General features: G+C 39.8%; 2 protein-coding genes across 2 annotated transcripts in view; one reads left to right on the top strand and one right to left on the bottom strand.

Annotated features, from left to right (window-relative positions):
* Positions 1–1,026: 1,026 nt before the first annotated feature.
* The window catches only part of TNFRSF21 (TNF receptor superfamily member 21), a 70,055-nt gene continuing 52,284 nt past the window's right edge, over positions 1,027–18,797 (bottom strand). Inside the window, exons 5-6 of the mRNA XM_037842848.1 lie at positions 3,720–3,948; positions 1,027–2,436 (exon numbers count right to left, since the gene is read on the bottom strand). Coding sequence (XP_037698776.1) covers positions 2,207–2,436; positions 3,720–3,948 — 459 coding nt within the window. The 3' untranslated portion in view covers positions 1,027–2,206. The remainder of the gene's footprint in view (positions 2,437–3,719; positions 3,949–18,797) is intronic.
* Positions 11,980–12,553, top strand: LOC119539350 (multifunctional methyltransferase subunit TRM112-like protein). Its single transcript, XM_037842849.1, has one exon. It carries the CDS (start codon positions 12,002–12,004, stop codon positions 12,377–12,379), a length of 378 nt encoding a protein of 125 aa, XP_037698777.1. The 5' UTR covers positions 11,980–12,001; the 3' UTR covers positions 12,380–12,553.

Below are 18,797 nucleotides of genomic sequence, written 5' to 3'. Positions count from 1 at the left end.
ATTTTCTCATTTGTAAAATGAGGATAATAATAGCACCTATCTTACAGAATAGTTATAAGGATTTAATAAGATAATATAAAAGGCATTTTGTCAAGTATAGAGCCCTATGTAAATATGGGTTTTTAAAAACCCATCCCCCAAGCTATGAAAAATCTACAAACTTACTAACCACACTGCTGATTCATTCACTCGTTTTCCACACCCACATAAAATAAGTGGCAGTCCTGAAATCCTCTGAACAAAGAATCTGTCTCTTCCACTCTCATCTATGACCCTTTCCAGCATTACTTTGCTTTTGTGAAGAATCCCTGCCTTCTGTTGTCAACAGAAGAAAGAGGGGAAACCTGGTGTGAGAACCAGTGAAACCAAATATAAGGGTGGTTCTCTAAAACCGAGCATGTGGAACTGGATGAATCCAGAAAAGTCCTTTAATGTCGCTGACATGGGTATCAAAGTGTTCAGACAATGAAGCCCACTTCTGGTTTCTCACTGAAAGAGGAACACAAAATTGCTGAGTTTCTGGCTGGTAGAATGTGTAAGGTCAGGGCTTCCAGCTAAGGGGGAACACGTGATGAATACTTAATTTATCCCACCAATGTGACATCTCAATCTGCCTTACTGCCAAGAAAGCCCCCTGAAGTTACTCAGGGGCAATGAGGAGTCACATAGAAGCCAGTGAACTTGCATTGACCCTCCTATGATGGGGAAATTTCCTAGAAGGGAATGAGGGAGAAGATTATGTACCCCACCTTACCTCTCCTCCAAATCCTCATTTCTTAAAATAAGGACAATATCAAAAACAGGAGCCCAAAAGGCTAGGAAATGTTTGGTAATCTTCACCAGACTTCTCCTTTTTGAACCCCACATAACCCTCCAGACACAAACCTTTGCTAATTTTCACAATTTATATATTAGAAAGGCTGAGGTTTGAGAACACATACAGTTTTCGAAGAGACTAAACAACGAGTTATAAATTGAACACAAGTACAAGGCAGGAAACTCAAGGATTAAACACACTCGTACTACTCAAGTAACAAACACCTAAATTTATTAATAAATTAGTACATTTGAAGGCATTTTTCAGATATCTGTTCCTCACCACTACCCACAGACCCCTAATCAGTCCACACAAAGGTAGTTTGCACCAACTTTGTATTAGAATCTGCCACTGAGCATTAGACAGTGTGTTTATAAACGGGAGCATAGTTGCAAATATATCAGACAAAGAGTTCTTACAGCTGCAGCCATTTTTACTTAAAGTGATTGAATGATGTAGGCGACCTACCAAGACCAAGGCTTGAGGACTGACTAAACCTGGTGACTACGTGTGTATGAAAAACAAGACATCTTTTAAAGCAAAGCTGGGTGAATTCTCTATGCAAAAGATGCCACTAGGACTCCATTTTTGATCTTCCAAAGTACAGCAACCTATTCCAGAACAGCTCAATCCCTAAAAGATGAAGTTCAAATTCTTTGGTGGCCCAGTTGTCTGCCACTTCAATAGCAAGTTCCGACAGCTTGAGGATTTCATTTCTCCAGCCTAGAGCATATTAGCGTGAGAAGCACAAGGAATCAAGCATTCTATACGGTGTCCAGGTAAAAATCATACAATCAGCAACAGTGTGGTCAAGTTTCAGCCATGAATATAAACTATATAACAAGACATATTAGAAGGATAACTCAAAATCTAATCGCCTTACAGTAACTCAACAGGGTCTTAAGTTTCCTTAACCCTTAAGAAAATTTGTAAATGACAAATAATAATAACAGCAATAATAAAAAGAGTAGGTGTGGCTGTGGAGAGGCATGAAGAATTCACATGATTGATGCCATTACACTTTTAAGAAGTTAAGAGCCTCAAAATCCAGCGTGCAGGAAAAGTCACACTGCATTTATGGTATTTAAGTGAATTTAAAGTGCACAGAACAATTTTGAAAATACACAAGAAGGCAAAACAAAGAAAATATGGAACTTAAAAAACTTTAGTAGTGGGTATTTTGCAACAGTTACACCTTGAAAAGGCTTATAAACTAACTTCCCAGGAGGGTTAAAAAAATTGTTTTTAAAAAGGAAGAACTCAAACACTGGCCATATATTCTGTTAAACACACACACACATACACACCAGAAAACAAAAACAGAAAACAAAACAAAAACACCCTGCCACTAAATTGAGTAATATTCCAGAGTGCAGTATCCTTCGTGTTCTACAATAGGTCGGGAAGATGGCTATAAACAGAGTCCAGGAGGGTCTGGCTGGCTTCCTGGCTCTTGACTCCAATAATCTCAAACAGCCGGTCCAGTTTGTCCTCAGCCTGGGGAATCTCTTCGATCACCCTGAGCTCCTCGGGATTCAGGATATGGAGCATGTCGTCAAAGATTGGCTGCAAGTCGCAGGGGTCCAGGCGCACCTGCCTCAACACTGTGTCTTTCTTTTCTGCAGGGGAGAGAGGGAAGGGAAGGAACAGCTGTCATGAGACTGTTCTGGGGTGGGAGTAGGGCTAAGAATGCCATCTGCCCTCTCCCCAGCTTGTCCCTCCCTCACCCTCAACACACACACACACACACAGAGTACATGGGCGAGTGAACCTCTGGTATATTTTAAACTACACAGGAGTTTGTACTTGCAATTTACATAAGGTAACAAGCAAGATTTCCCTAACAGAGAGCAGACACCTGCTTAAATAGATGGGTGTTGTTTTAAAGACATTTGCCTGGACTTAAACGATCTCTTTCAAATTCTTCTAAAATCCAAATGGAGAATGCTGAATATGTAAAGAAGCTTAACAAACAAAAATTTTACTACTGTATCGTGTTTACTATACAAAGATATTCATTGCCCCATCTCTTTTCCAAATGATCAAAAACTCTGAGTTAAGTTCTGCTCACTTGATGTTCTGATTGCCTTGCAATGTTTTAAAACTAAATTGATGAGAGACAGCAAAGCACACAAATAAGAAAATTTTGCTTCTTGGGTCATAGCTTACCATTGGGTGAGGAATTATAACTTTTACTATTATTATAAAAAGCTTTCTCTAAAATATAACACAATATACAGCATAAAATATTAACTCAATTATAAAATATAAAATAGATGAATATAAATATATAAAGTGCATAGAGGATAAATATGAAAAATAAATTTTATAAAATGTAACATAAAATATAACCCAAACTACATAAACCAGGAAATGTCTAACAAAGATCTATCATCAATATAGTGAATATGCAAATTTCCCACATTGCTATTAAAAATTAAAAGTGGCAAATTATTTCCCAAATGTACCAATCCATAATTTGTAAAGCATTGTTATTTGGAACCTAGCTTAACAGAATGAATTTTAGGATCAATTTAAGTCATGAAAACCTGTGCTTTCCTACTCTCAGGATAGGTTACACTTTAAATCCTGGGACTCAGCAAGTCTGGTAAATAATTTTCAAGAAACCTGCCAGACTACATTTTATCAGACCTTCCCAGAAACACACATTTGATAGCATCATGAGGAGAAAGGGTGACTGATACTCCTCCAAGCTAGCTCCTGGCCAGGCACTGGAGGAGCTGCAAAGACTTCTTCGACCTATCCTTTCTGGCCAAGGCCAGACTATTCAAGTGACTCAATAAAAACCGGACCGTGGACCCAACGAGGGTGAAACCGGGAAGGACCGTTACTGAGAAGGTGCAAAGAATGGGAGTAGATACCCGAGCTGCGACGCCTGTACCTTTGGTAATAAAGGAGCCGTTCCTGCTCAGCGCGGAGGAGCCACTGGAGGTGGAGTCGCAGCGAAGAAGGGGTTCAGACTCATCCACAAAGAAACCCTTGGTCTTATCCAGGGGGGAAGGCTCCACCGTCAGGAGAGTGGAATTCTCAAGTTTCTTGCTGGGGCTGAGGATGGGGCTTGGGCTAAGTGGGCTGGGGCTTGTGGGGAGAGCCAGTTTGTCAGTTTCCAACTGTGGGAGAGAACAAAAAAAATTTTTTTTACCATATACTTCAAATTTTATTAAGGGAAAAAAAAGGAAATTAAAACCCCTCTTCAGACACTAATTTTTGTTCCACTTAATATTTTATATACAAGTCCTCACTTTTCAACATTTCATAAATTTATATTATTGCTACACACACACACATATTTTTAAATCCATTAAAAATACAAATGAGCATAAAAAAATCGTTAGGAAGCATATACACCAAACTTAGCTCAGAGAAATGGAACTCATGGGCATGCATATGAGGAGGAAAAGTCCCAACTTAAATAGTATTTTAATAGCTGGAAGGGGCCTTAGATTCTATTTAGTATATTCCCCTTCCTTTATGGACAAGAGAACTGAGGCTTGCCTGAGGAAGTTAAGTGTTAATTAAGGACTCACTACCAGTAAATGGCCAAACTAAGACTAGACTCCATGTTCCCTGACTCTCGAATTGAATAAAACTGCTTAAAGAATGAGAACGGAAAACCAGACTCTACCAGTATGGATGAAAACCTGAGAGACAGGTGGCCAGATCACACAGGACAGGGTTCAGGAAGTGATGTGTACTCTCCCCAGAGACTGCCCTTTAGAATCCTCACCACTTGACTCATTCACTTCAAGTGAAATATTTTCAATCTCTTCAACCAAGAAGATAAGGACTCTCATTGCAAAGTATTACATTAGATGGTTAGATAAGGCACAAAGTAAACCCAACCACCTCTTCTACAACTTTTAAGACCTGAGAAATTCTTGCAACTGATTGCAGATTCTGAAGACCACAAATAACTGCGCGTGTCTCATGTTCCAACAGCACTTTTCCTCTGTACCACCACCCACATCCTGTTTCTGCTTCCAGTGAAAGTTTAAGACTTGGATAATGTGCATTCCCAGTGGCCCCCTCCTGATCCACAGACAAGCTTTATGTATATGCTTTTCAAATTTCATTTGAATAGGCCCTGGCATGAGCTCCTCCTCCATGAAAATGCACATGGCCATTCATGCCAGTGCATGTTTCTTATTCACTCGATTAGACAAAGAGCATTTGTTTATGCTCCGGTTCTCAGGGACATTACACTGGAAGACATGCTCAGTCAATATACTGCACTGTTCTTGATTTAAAAAGAAATTCCCACCCACAAATCACATGCCATCAGACCAAAAGCAGTCCACCCACCTTATTTCTAAACTCTATTAGTTCAAAACTTCAAATATTTAAGTTTTTCCCTTTTGCCAAATGGCTCCTATCAGTGGAAATTAAGCACATGGGTTCCAACATCATTTGGAAAGAGAGAATGATGAGCTGATGCTTTCCTGTAATTAACAAGTCAGGTGAATATGAACATGTCCCTAGGAAATTGTTTTAGCATCACCACAATGAAGCTTAACAAACACAGCTAAAGCTAGACACCATCTGACAATCATCTCTTCCAGAAAATCTACTCACCTGCTAAGTAGCTTATATTTAAGTAAAAGTATAACTATTCCTTCCTCACTTGGTGTAACAGTAGCTGCTTGCATTGTTTATTTGTCTAAAGTTATTTGCATTTTTTCCCATGGGGGAAAAAAAAGCTTTTCTTCCTTTTACCTTAATATCTGCAATATTCATCAAAGCTGATTTGCAACACTGCAATGCTATTAGACTTTGTGTTGCCTGTGATCTCCAATCAGAAAATTAAGTCATCAGGATATGTGCAATAAATTAATTCTCTATTTTATTAATTCTGAAAGTTCATGGCTCAGTATTCTGAGTTTACAGCACATGAATAACACCTATAAGATTCAGATACTAGAAGGGAAGACAAAGACTTCAAAAAAGAAAGCCAGATTCCCATAGAAAAGGGTCTTATCTTACAAAAGCTTTGTGCATAACCTTACCAGAACATCCACAAAATAGATTATGAGTAACAATTTATTCCTTATCCTTCTTCACGTTTTCCAATTTTGTTTTACAGGGACATATTAACTTTCATAATTTGAAAAACAATAAACATTATTTTAAAAGGCAGTCACCACTAAGTGTGTTGTCCTTCTGCCAACTTGAAAATATTGTGGCTGCAGCAGCTCTTATTTATATTGGTAGTCAAGAAACAGAATAGGTGGACTATCATCTTCAAGGCTGAGGTCCTCTCTATACTTTTCTTAAGTATTCATGGAAACAAAAGGGTTATTCTCTCTTTCTCAAAGAAAGGCCTCTGAGAAAACTTGGCCCACAAAGCAATGTGTTGACCAGATACCTGGAGACCCTTTGGAGAAACTTGAAAAGTACAGTTCTTTTTGCTTTGTAGCCATGAGGTAATCATTCTAACTTGGAAGACTTGAGAAATGAAGTATAAGATTAAAAGAGGAGGGGGCAGGGATAATGAGGCAAGAGCTCCCCATGCAGCCCAAGAAGAACAATTCTATTGCGTAAATGGGAGAGAAGCAAGGGTGTGCAATTTCTTTGGCCAAATGAGCCCCAGATGTCCCCCTGATTCGTTTCCATGGGAGTATACTCAGTTCTTCCAGATATTGAATTTATTAGTTCACACTGATAAGAGAACTAATTCAACAGTGGAGCCACACCATAGCTGTTTCTGACTGTGCCGATTTGGATGTATTATGTCCCCCAAAGATAATTTCCATGAAGGTGTGGTCCTGCCCATTCAGTGTGGGCCTTGATTAGTTTACTAGAGCCTTATAAAAGCTCAAACAGAAGGAGCTCACTCCTGTAGCTGAGACAGACATTTTGAAGACAGCCATTGGAAGCTGATGGAGACATTTTGGAAAACGCCATTTTGAAATGCAACCTGGGAGCAAGCAGATGCCAGCCACGTGCCTTCCGAGCTAACAGAGATTTCCAGATGCCATTGGCCTTTCTCCAGTGAAGGTACCCAATTGCTGATGCCTTGCTTTGGACACTTTATGGCCTTCAGACTGTAACTTTGCAACCAAATAAACCCCCTTTATAAAAGCCGATCCATTTCTGGTGTTTTGCTTAACGGCAGCATTAGCAAACCGGAACACCGACCTAACTATTTTCTTTTCTGATTGCCGCCACCACTGACTACAGAGAACCATCCAAAGAGACTTGGTGAATAGGATATTGCTTAAAATTTGCGCACTTGAACACCTCTGGGCTACAGAAGTTCATGGCAGTTGTTCTTGAGAACAATGATTTAACTTATAACTTTAACTCAAATGAGCAAGGTCTCCACCCACACTACAATGAGCCTTATAAAACTGAAGTGCCCACCCAGAGTGCTCAACTAAATTGCAACCTGAAACCGAAGCTCAGAAACAAATTCTCCACTTTTAATATCAGACTGAAAATTCGCTTCCCTGTTCACTGTCTTTCCTGATACGCTGTGGAAAATTTAAGTGTTTCTGCTGCCCCTGGGGACAATGAAGCTATGACTAGTAAAGGAACATCCTTCCAAACCTTATTAATGATGAGAGTAGAACATAAATCATGCAAGATTTAGAGATATCTACTTTTCTATAATCTAGCTGCATTCCCAGTGTACTCTGCAGGTAGGAATGAACCAAGGACTCCGGCCCCAGAAGCCTTCTTTTCAGTACGCATTTCAGGTTCACCACAGTCACCTCCTGGAAAATCAGTGCAAAGGGAGAACGGAGACATGCCTCTAGCTAGCTGTGTGGTCTTAGACATACCACTTCCCTCCTCAGACCTGATTACTCATTTCTAAACTAAAAAAGGTTAGACTAGGCCACCTCTAAGTTCCTTCAATTCAAATGATGTTTTATTGTTTGTCTTATCTATTGCTATTTCATTCTTCCCCCTCACCTCCATCCCTAACTCCCTTTCTCCTTCCAAGTTACCCCCAACCAGTCCACTCAACTAAAGTTTACCACCAATTTATTTTCAATTACTACACAATCACAATCTTCTGTGATTACACAATCTGTTTTCACAAAAATAATTAACAACACTGATGCATCAGTGACCTCCTGAAATGAAGCATTAATCACCCAGCCTGGATGTTCCTTGCCAGGCTGCTAAAATGATGCAACTTAACCCCCTTGGCCCCTGGCATTGCCTAGTTGGATTTCATTAGCACCCTTCACCCCCACTCCCCACCCCATGGTTTAGTTTCCAGAAAGAAAGCTCTTTACAGTCAAGTCACCTTTTTCAATTTAACTTCTCCAGACCTCATTCCAACACAGAAAGAAGAGAGTTGTTATACTTGTGAAATCCCTATCACCTTAATAGTTTCTAAAAAGCCCATTTGCTAAGTCCAGTTGAAGTTATTTAGTATTTTGAGTTGACCAGCAGGTTAATCAGATCCAGTAAACAAAAGGACTTTAAGAAATAAGCCATTACCAAGACTATGCTAGGTGATTCTGCTTAAATCATCATAATCCCTTTGCTGCTAAGATAGGTCTTATTAGCTCCATTTTACAGATGAGGAAACTGAGGTTCAAAGAGGTTGAAGTAACTTGCCCAAGGTTACAGAGCCAGGATTCAAGGTCAGGTCTATCTAGTTTCAAAGTTATCCTCTTTGCTGAGCCGTGTCACCTCAATGTCTGTGTCCACTGCATTGGAAAATTGACAAACACTGTAAACTGGATCCAAGTAATCACTAAGGACCCACCCCGCCCCCTCAGCCAGAGTGAAGGGATCCAAGGCAGGGTCTGCAAGGGCCTGTAACTCAATGTCAGAATTTACACTCTGGTTGGAAGACTGCCCTGAGATAAATATTAGAGATTCTCTAAGTACCAGACACTTCAACTGTAGCAAATAATGTTTGTTTCCATTTGAAAATATTTCAGATCCCAACAGACCAGTAACCGGTTACAAAACAAGCAAATTAAATTTCCACTAAAGGTCCATCCCAAAAGAATTAAAATCACAAGTAAATGTAAAATCATAACTGTTTAAGGATTACAATGTCATCTCAAACTCGTTTCCTCTGCTCTCTCAGCTGCCCATGTAATCAAGAACAAATCAGTTTTCATGGCCTCCTATAGGTCTATATGGGCATGCAGGGTTGGGATCCAAAAACAAGACAAAACAAACAAAACAGTGCTACCTTCCTTGCCACATAAGTATCTCTTGATATCCAAATCTCTTTGGTCTTGGAGAGCAAGAATTCATATAATAAGGAATGCTTTGTTATCCAAATCTATTTGGTTGCAGGATTTCAGATATAAATGAGGCTGTTCAGATAATAAGGGTTAGCAGCTCTATCTCAAAAATTTATCTGAATCTATTCAATTGCTATGTTCAGATACTGAATACCTGTATACAATGATTTCTCCCCCAGAAAAATAAAATGCATCGCCCCCACACACAAAAAAGGAAAAATAAGTAGATTTTTTAAAGTCCCAGATGATCGGAGCCAAGGAGTTTCAGATTATTCTTCTGAGTCTGAATTGTCATTAAGTCCAATGCAGAGTAAGGGGTCATGGCAAGAATAGCACATATTTACTCAGCAATTTTTTTTTTCCAAATAAAAAGGATAATGTTAAGAGAGAAGGGGAAAAATGCTGATTCCTAAACCTTGAAAGAAGGGTTATCAGTTATAAGACATTTCGGTGGCTGTCTTGGAAATGGGAATATGAACTAGAAATATATACACACATATATATTGATAAAGTAAATATGTCAACATGTGAATAATCATTGAATCTAAGTGATAGATTTATGGGCATTTGTACTGTGCTTTCAACTTTTCTTTGTTTCAAAAGTTTTATTTTAAAAAGTTTGGAAAAAAAAAACAAAAAAAAAGAAGGGTTAAGAGCCAATAACCTTAAGACAAAAATTCCCCAAACTTTTCCTAGGCTCCTAATTGTTTAGTCAAAGCCCTGTGTTTTCTTTCCTGCTTGCCTCTTTTCCTGCCCAGCCCAGCCCACAGGAGAGCGAAGCATACATAGGGAAGAGGGCTAAGAGTTAAATCTAAATCACCAATTGTCAAGTAAACATTGAGGGTCTTTTGCTGTCCAGATCTCCCTGGGGTCATTAGAGGTCACAGGGTGGCAGCAGGAACAGGTGCATAATGCCAACAGGTCACCAGAACACAAAGGTAACAAGCTGAGAGAGCCTGAGCCGGGGCTGCCCAGTGAGCTGGGAGCCTGCAGAACAAGCTTGCCCGCCATCGGGAGGATCTCAGGATTAACTTGGCCGAAAAACTCCAAACAAAATGGAGAATTATTTTAAAACATACCCCCACCCTACATCTGTTCAAGCACAGGGTAACGAAAAGATTTTTGTCTCAACTGCAACATTACTTACGACTACAGGTTAGCTGGCCTTGGTGTGTTACTTCCTTTAAGTATCCGAAACACAAACCAGTATGCCATCTGCTCATCCTGCTCGTATCTATGAATTAATTTCAAAATTGAACCCCAAAGGCTGTAACTCCACCACATTTAAGTCAAGGTGTTGGTGGGCAACCCCTGCCCTGAGCAAGAAAACTGTTTCTGCTCCTGGATGCACATGGGAAAAGCCACGTAAAGCCACAACAAGCAGCACAGCACAAAGCTGCCAAAGCTGGTAAGAACCAGCTGGTTCCAGAGGGAAGGAGGGAGGGTGTGCACTACCCAGCTGCTGGCACGTGTGTCTGCAAGCTGTCCGGGCTGCTGACATCAACCGTTAGGCTATTGCAGCCCTGAACTGACTCACTGACTAGCTTTCTCAAAAAAAGGAAGTGGGATAGTGGGTAAGTGGGCTTTCTCAGTTCAGAGCTGGCCTTGTAAGAACTCAGCTCCATCAACACATTAGATCATACTTTGTTGAACATTATCTGAGTTTCTTTAAACTTCAGTGAGAACTATTAGGAAGTCTTTCCCACGAGAAAGCCCTTGGACAATTTCAACCATGAAAAAGCAGTTACATGAAACTTATAAGCTTGCTTTGTGCTGGATAAAAAATAATTTCGTAGGAAAACTCATGGCATTGAGATAAAAAAGTCCAAACTCATCTTTGTGAGTCAGATTTTGAACCTGCCAAATTTGATTAAATTAGTAATAAGTCCATTAACTGGATTCATGCACTGAGCATTAGAATACACATGATACATAATTCCAAAGGTTCAAAAGGGGATACAGAAAAAATACTTCTCTCCCCAACCTCTGATTTCAACCTATGACTTCCAGGTCCCAGTTACCCTCCAGGGTATCAACTATTGTTACCAGTTGTTTGTGTTCTCTTCCAAAGAGAGTCTATACTTACACCAACAACAAATAAGTATATATATTCTCTATGCCACTCTGACTTTTTTGTTTTGTTTTGTTTTTACACCAATATGACAGCATAGTGTACATACTGTTTTGCGTCTTGCTTTTTTACTTAAAAACAATTCTGGAGATCAGAACATAAAGGGCTGACACAGTTCTTTTGACAAGTGCAATCTGTAGGGATGTTCCATAACTTACATAACCAGTTCCCTATTGACAATGATTTGTATGATGCTACAAGGAATATTCTTATACTTGCATCATTCTTCATGTATGTGGGAATATATGTGGACCCCCATTCCTAGAAGTGGAATTATGGATCATCTAGCATATATTTTTACAGATCATGCCAGGATGCCCTCCACAGGGGCCGGATCAATTTCCACACCCATCAGCAATGGATGCAGTTCCTCTTTCCCTATTCCCTCACAGCCCAAGTGTGTTTGTTATCATACCTTTACCTCTTTGCCAGTCTGAACGGTTAAAAATGGTACCTCATTGTAGGTTTTAATCTGAACTTTTCTTATTGAGACTGAGGTTCAAAAAAACCAGTATGTGTTTAAGAACCTTCCTTTCTGGTGAACTGCCTTGTTCACAGGCTGCTCATTTTTCTATTGGGCTGTTGGTCTCTTTCTTAATGAATCTGTAAAAGCCCTTTATATTTTAAGACAACCCTATGTTGCAAATAATTTCCCTTAGTTATTATTTTGTCTTTTTTGTGTGGTATTTTCTGGCTTATATATTTATTGCTATTTGACCCTTGTATGCTCTCTGTATTTTATATCATTCATAGAAGAACTTTACCTACTTTTTTGATTATAAAAACAAAAAATCGCTGGCGAGGACGCTTAGCGGCGACATGAAGTTGCTCACCCACAACTTGCTGAGCTCACACGTGCGGGGGGTGGGTCCCCGTGGCTTCCCCTTGCGGCTCCAGGCCACCGAGGTCCGTATCAACCCCGTGGAGTTCAACCCCGACTTCGTGGCGCGTATGATACCCAAGGTGGAGTGGGCGGCGCTTCTGGAGGCGGCTGATACCCTGCATCTGGTCGAAGTGCCCAAGGGACCGGTTGAGGGGTATGAGCGGGATGAGACATTTCTGAGGAAGATGCACCACGTGTTGCTGGAGGTGGATGTGTTGGAGGGCACTCTGCAATGCCCAGAGTCTGGACGTCTGTTCCCCATCAGCCGCGGGATCCCCAACATGCTGCTGAGCGAAGAGGAAACCGAGTCCTAACTATGCCAGGCCCCAGCTGATCATTCTGTGACCGTGTATAATCATTATGTTTCTGTGCATTAACGGTCAACGTTCATCACCACTCCTCCACCGAATGACACACTGAACGTACTGTGTTCTTGAGCTTGATATCATATATATTTTTTTCTCATTAAAGTTTCAAAACCAAAAAAAAAAAAAAAAAAAAAAAAAAAAAAAAAAAAAAAAAAATCTTCCCCATGCTTTTTTTCCTAGAACCTTTTTGGTGATAAGTCATTTTAATTGTTGGTAACTCCAACAATTCAGCCCCCTAATTCAGCCAAACTATGGACAAATCAGAGTTCCCTAATTCAGCCAAACTATGGACAAATCAGAGTTCCTTTGGGACATAATTTTTTTAATGGGAAAATCAGGAGTGACAGCTCTCTCTCCCAAGGAAGTGGGAAAGAATAAGCAATTAAAACATTGTAATTAACTCCTGTGTAATAAAACCCACTGCTGACCATGATGCAATTTCTCCTCAGCAAGTTTACCCATTATTGGCCCTTCGGTTGTAACAGATCAATTTAGCCAGAGATAGTCTCACAAACAAAGGGTGGAGAAGCTAGGTCATAGCTAGAAGCTGTTAAGCTTTATCCAGAAATACGTTTTGGCTTAAAAAAAGAAAACTGAAAATATGTTCTCCAGCACTGATAACTGATGGAGCAAAGAGGACTCTTTTCACAGTATTGATTCTGAGTTCCATCTAGTACACTTTTTGAGAAATCAAGTAAGGGTGTGGATTAAAGGGGTAAAAACGTCACCAACTAACAGACTCAGCCTTTTCTGAATACTGAGATACCGTGTTTCGGGGAAAGAAAGTTCACCTCAATCCCTCTATGTATCAGTTTCATGGAGTGTGGCTCATATATACCCTTCCCATAAAATTGTCAGCACCCTTGAGAGCAGATTCCGTTTTTGTTTTGTTTTGTTTGTATTGTTTTGTTTTCATGTAGTATCTCCAGTACCTGGTAGAGGCATGGTATAAAATAGGTACTCAATTATATTTGCGAAATAAATTGCCTGTGTAAAGGAAGAGGAAGGAAGAAAAAGAGGGGGGAAAAAAAGTGTGTGTGTTGGGGAGAAGGATGATATCAAGACCCCAAGAATCTGTTTCCCAGGTTTTTCTTCTTATAAGCTGTATATGGCAAGCTAAACTACCCATATTTCATTAATTCTAAGACCCACTTTTTTTCACATTTCAAGATCTTTGAAATAGGGATGTCTTACCAACTATAATTGATAGAGTTTGTATTTCTTTCCTAGTGGTACATATGATAATGATACATCTTACAATTGGCATGGCATTCAATGAAATACAGTAACATATCTTGATTACAATACCTACCTCCACCCCTCAGGACCATGAAGCTTGTTAAATAAGAACAGATGTAAAGCACTCAGATAGTGCTTGGGACACAATAGATACTCAGCAAACTCTGGTTCCCTTTCTGCTTGATGTGCATTTATTGAAAGCAGGTGGTTATCATTTGCTCTCAAGTGAAAAAAAGAGAAAGAATGTGGAATTCAAATGCCAACACAGAAAAGAAAATAGTGGTTAAATTTACTCAGGTACCCACTATATGAGGAGTGTTAAGACTGGGAATTTTATACTCATTATCTCTAGTTCTCACCAGCCTCACAAAGTAGCTACAAACAAAATGAAGCACGACGGGACCTGCCCCAGGCCACACATTACGTGGCTAAAGCAAGAATCAAAACCAGTCCAGAAGTACAAAATCAGGTTCTTGGATTTGTCACCTCCTCCTACGGACTCGTGGAGACTCAAGGTTCGAATTCCAGCACTTAACATGAAGCTGGGCAAAGGAATCTTATTCCTGTACCTTTCATACTGCAGAACAGTGAAAGTTTTCTGAAAAGCTACCTACTGAGCAAAACAAAAAAAAAGGTCCTAAGAAAAAGAGGAGTCCTTGTGGAGTCAAAGGCTTTGACAAACCCTTAGTGTGAAAAAGGAGGTAGGGTTCCCTCAGAAACCAAATGGGAAAGTTTCGGAAAAGCAAGCCAAAACACAGTCTGTTTGAAAGGTCATTAAGTCTACTTCCTTCAAAGAAACTCAGTCTGGTTTTTTAAAAATGACTTTCAAATGGACAAATATATATCTCTGCTAGTTTTCTATGTATTTTTGTGGTAGCTTGTGTACCCCTGCCTCCTGATGCTATCTTATAAGTCCTTGTTCAAACTTCTATCATAATACTTTCTTATCCTGAATTGTGATTGTTTGCACATCTGTCTCCATCCCAGACAGTGAGCTATTAAAAGGGAGAACTACCTTCCTTCTTTCCATGGTACCAGGCACATAGCTGGTGGTCTGCAGTAAGGCGCTGACTAACTGAATGAAACCTTGGAATGTGATAATAAGTACAACACCCTGAAATGCCATTAAAAATCCAAAGGCTAAGCATACTCATCTCTCCTTTGTGGGAGAGTACCACTTTAAACACAAGCGTCACTAAATGCACCTGGGTCTGCTGCGTGTCAGCAGTCTCTTTGTCATGTCCTCTCTCCTCACCACCCCAGAAGTTCCCCAGAGCCCACAGTCAGTCACACCCTGCAAATTCAGTAAATTGGCCTTAAATGACCCTCTGCACTGTGGTAACACAGCAGAGAGCAGGGACTAGATACATATAAGTTTAGCTAATATCGTAACATCTTAGGACAGTAATTTCTATATTTAAGAGATGACCAACTGACAAATTAAAGACAAAGACTAATTTGAACCACCAAAGGGCCAACAACAGTTAAATGTGCAGCTGGTATTTGCCTCAACTTGCCCTCACTATATTAAATTTCTGAAAATAGCTGGTCTCAGGCACACCCATAGATAAGGACAGCTGCGTCCTGCAGCTGGTAACCAAAAAAGCAGTAACTATAGTCCCCTCTGCAGCAGAAGCAGGGGTCCTGTCCTTGGCAAAAGAGAAGGTCCAGTGCTTCACTCTCATTTGATTATACAGAGCAAAGAGAGAGAGATTGACAGGTCAGGGGAGTAGTAGGGGGCAGTTCTATCCATGGGACTTAGGGGTCCTATGCGGCTCTGGAAAAGGAATAAGATGCTCTAGTAAAGAATCATTCTACTACATAGAAGTAAACAAAAACAAAAACATTGGCTCCAGGTCCATGAGTTGTTAAATCACAGTGTATTTTCACTCTACGTAAATTTACAGGAGGAGGGAAGGAGAGGTATCGAACTCACCAGCCAGATTAGCATTAATCTTTTAAAGCTGTCAATCTCTGGGGAAAGTAGACAGTTAAAGCACTCTTCATATTACTTAAAATTGTTGTGGTTGCTCTTAATGTTAAAATGGTATGAAGAGCAGGTCCTCAAATTCCCATTTGAAATAGAAGAACCTCAGGGTCAAATACGGAAATTAGAACTGAAAGGAAAACCCAGAAATCCAGGTGTTTAATCTTGGTTCCTTTTTCTGAAAGCCACTGAGGGAGGAGACTGTTATCTTCACCCATACCATTGCTTTTATTTCTTCATTAGAGAAACCATCCCAGCCAGCCTAGCAACATGCACATGGGCAGTACAGAATAAATATTTACAGTTGGCTGGCATTTCCAGTTCTTGTGCACTGAACCCAGATGGCAACCTTCCTGCTCAACGGTCCACTTGAAGTTGGAATTAGGAGAACCTCCCCATCCCACATTAAGTGACTTTCAGTGTTCAGGATTTAAAGGTTCCATTTTGTGTATGAGTTGGAGCTGGTTAGAAGCAGTCTTCCATCTCTCTTGTTTCTAGAGCCTGGAAATAACAGCAAATACAAATAGTAAATGTTTGCTGAGCACTTATGGTGGCTAACACTTACCTAATTCTCACAGCAACCCATAGGATAGGCACAATAGTTATTCAAATTTCCTCATGAAGAAACTGAGATTCAGAGACCAGAAATTTATATAGAATCCCCAGAGTGATTATGCTGCCCAGATAGGAACTGAACCTGGCACGTTATCTCCACACTAATGCTCCAAGTTGGAGCCTTAATGGCTGCTTAGTTGTACATTCAACACATCCCTCCTCCCCATCTTCTTTGATTTATTCCCTTAGAATATATAAGTAGGTCTGGGTTTTTCCCATTCAGTTACAGGTTTCCCTGACATTTCCTTACTCATCTTTGCATTGAGCAAAATGCCTGGTATAATAATTTCTTATGTTATAGAAATTAAAAAAAAAAAAAAAAAAAAAAACATCTCCTTTGCTGTTTAGCAGGGGGAAGTTCATCCCAGACTAAAAAGAAGGGGACAAATGCTCACACGTTCGTCAAATTTTGCCTGACATTGCTCAGAGAAGTCACACTTGAGGTACAGGGAGGAGTCACATATTCTAGAGAAAGGAAAATATACAGATGCAAGGACAAATATGCATCTCGGCATGTAAACTAGACTCTACTATACTCAGTCCTTGGTTTTTGTCCAGGCTAAACCATTTCATTTCATTTTGGTTTCTTAGCTTAAGGAAATAAAAGGTTCAAAAATTACAACACATTATATAAAAGCATAGTGCTTTGTCATCAAATCGATGCTTTAGTTCAAGACATACTTTGAGGGAGGTCTGGCCCAATAAGCTACATATTTTACGGGGCAATTTGTTTCTCATTTAATTCAAAAACATGTATAACTGCCAACAGAGCATCTCTTAGGAACCAGATAAACAGTGTTAGCATACTGAGGTGATATTATTATAGTTTCAATTAGCATTTTTAAGTATTTTCTCAGGAAAATGTACAATTTTTGTCATATTTTTGGAATGTAGAAATTGCTGGCATATCTCATATGCCTACTGTGGTGGTTTGAAGCTATTATGCACCCCCAGAAAAAGCCATATTCTTTTCATTCATTAAAAAAATTAATGAATTCTGCACCTGTAGGTGCAGATTTATTGTGAGTGAGACCTTTTGGTTAAGTTATTTCAATTGAAATGTGACACAGTCCATTCAAGTGGGTCTTAATCCTTTTATTGGAGTTCTTTTAGACAAAATTAAGAGAAGCACATAGAGAAAAGCCCCAAAGAAGCTAAGAGAGGACCTCCAGAAGCCCAGAGAGGAAAGCCACTGGAACCAGAAACTGAAAGCAATGAAACTCAGAAGCAATGGACCAGTAAATGCCGCCATGTGCCTTCCTATGTGACTGAGGTGTCCCGGATGCCAACAGCCTGTCTTCGGAGTCCAGGTATCATCCTGTTGATGCCTTGAGTTGGGCATTTTCATGTTTAAGTTAATAAATCCCCACTGTAAAAGCCAATCCATTTCTGATATATTGCATTCCGGTAGTTTTAGCAAATCAAAACACCTACAATGGTAGATATCAAGGGACCCAGGTGAAAGAGTATTAAATGTTTTAACATACGATCCAATAGAACTTCAAAAAGTTCCTCATATATATATTTTTTAATTAAACTTCAGCCCAAGAGTATGGGCTTAAAAAAAAGTGATACTATATGGCAGCAACTTGCTATATATAAATAATAGAAAAATGATATAAAGGGAATGAGCAATGGTCCTTTGGTTTCCCAGAAAAATATGCTGGCAGTATGTGCTCTTCCTATATGATATCCCTAGTCACCCATCAAGGTAGTTCTTGACTTGGAAGGTGTTTTCCTTCCCAATAGCAGGAAGGGTTATCCATACATATGCCATCCTCACGTTATCTTATTTATCTTAAGCAAAGGGACATATTTATAAGGCAGCCCTCTGACGGTTTGCCATCCCACTCAGAGTACAAGCCAAGAGCCCTATATGATCTCACCTCCCACTGCCACTTCTTTAACGTCACCTCCTATCACTTTCCCCCTTAATACCTCTACTCCAGCCACACCAGCCTCCTCGCTTTTCCTTAAGCATGCTCAGCTTGCTTCAGACAAAAACAAAAGAGTATTTCTTTTCCACTTGGACCATTTCCACTCCTGACTATAAACGATTTATCTTGAGCAGATCAACAAGCCCTAGAAAGCTGGATAAAATCCAAAACTATACATCCACTTGAAGACACTGTAGAGCTACCAAGGCAGCCAGGACTCAAGGGCCAAAATGCAAAGAGAACGGAAATTCTTTGTAAAAGCCAGAGAAAAAAAGGCATGCTATCTTCAAAGGAGCAATAATAAACTGCCTTCAAAATGGAAATGAAGGAAGCCAAAAGACAATAAGATATCATTAAAGTACTGAAAGAAAATAACTGTTATACTAAAATTCTATTATTTCTAACCATCCTTCAAAAACAAAAGTGGAATAATCCCATCTATCTGTCTGTCTATTTGGTGGGCATTTTCCAGGCAAAGAAAAATAGAATTTATTGCTGGAAGCCTACGCTGAAAAGTATTCTTTAGGCAAAAGAAAAATGATCCCACGTAGAAGGAGAAACTTCAAGAAGAAATGAAGAATAACGG

The sequence above is a fragment of the Choloepus didactylus genome, chromosome 7 (assembly GCF_015220235.1).
Source record: "Choloepus didactylus isolate mChoDid1 chromosome 7, mChoDid1.pri, whole genome shotgun sequence".
Lineage (NCBI taxonomy): Eukaryota > Metazoa > Chordata > Mammalia > Pilosa > Megalonychidae > Choloepus > Choloepus didactylus.
The sequence above is the reverse complement of the archived record's forward strand: the minus strand, read 5'-3'. Positions and strand labels throughout refer to the sequence as shown.

Coding starts and splice junctions, on each gene's coding strand:
- LOC119539350 (XM_037842849.1), top strand. CDS start 12,002: ATGAAGTTGCTCACCCACAACTTGCTGAGCTCACACGTGCGGGGGGTG.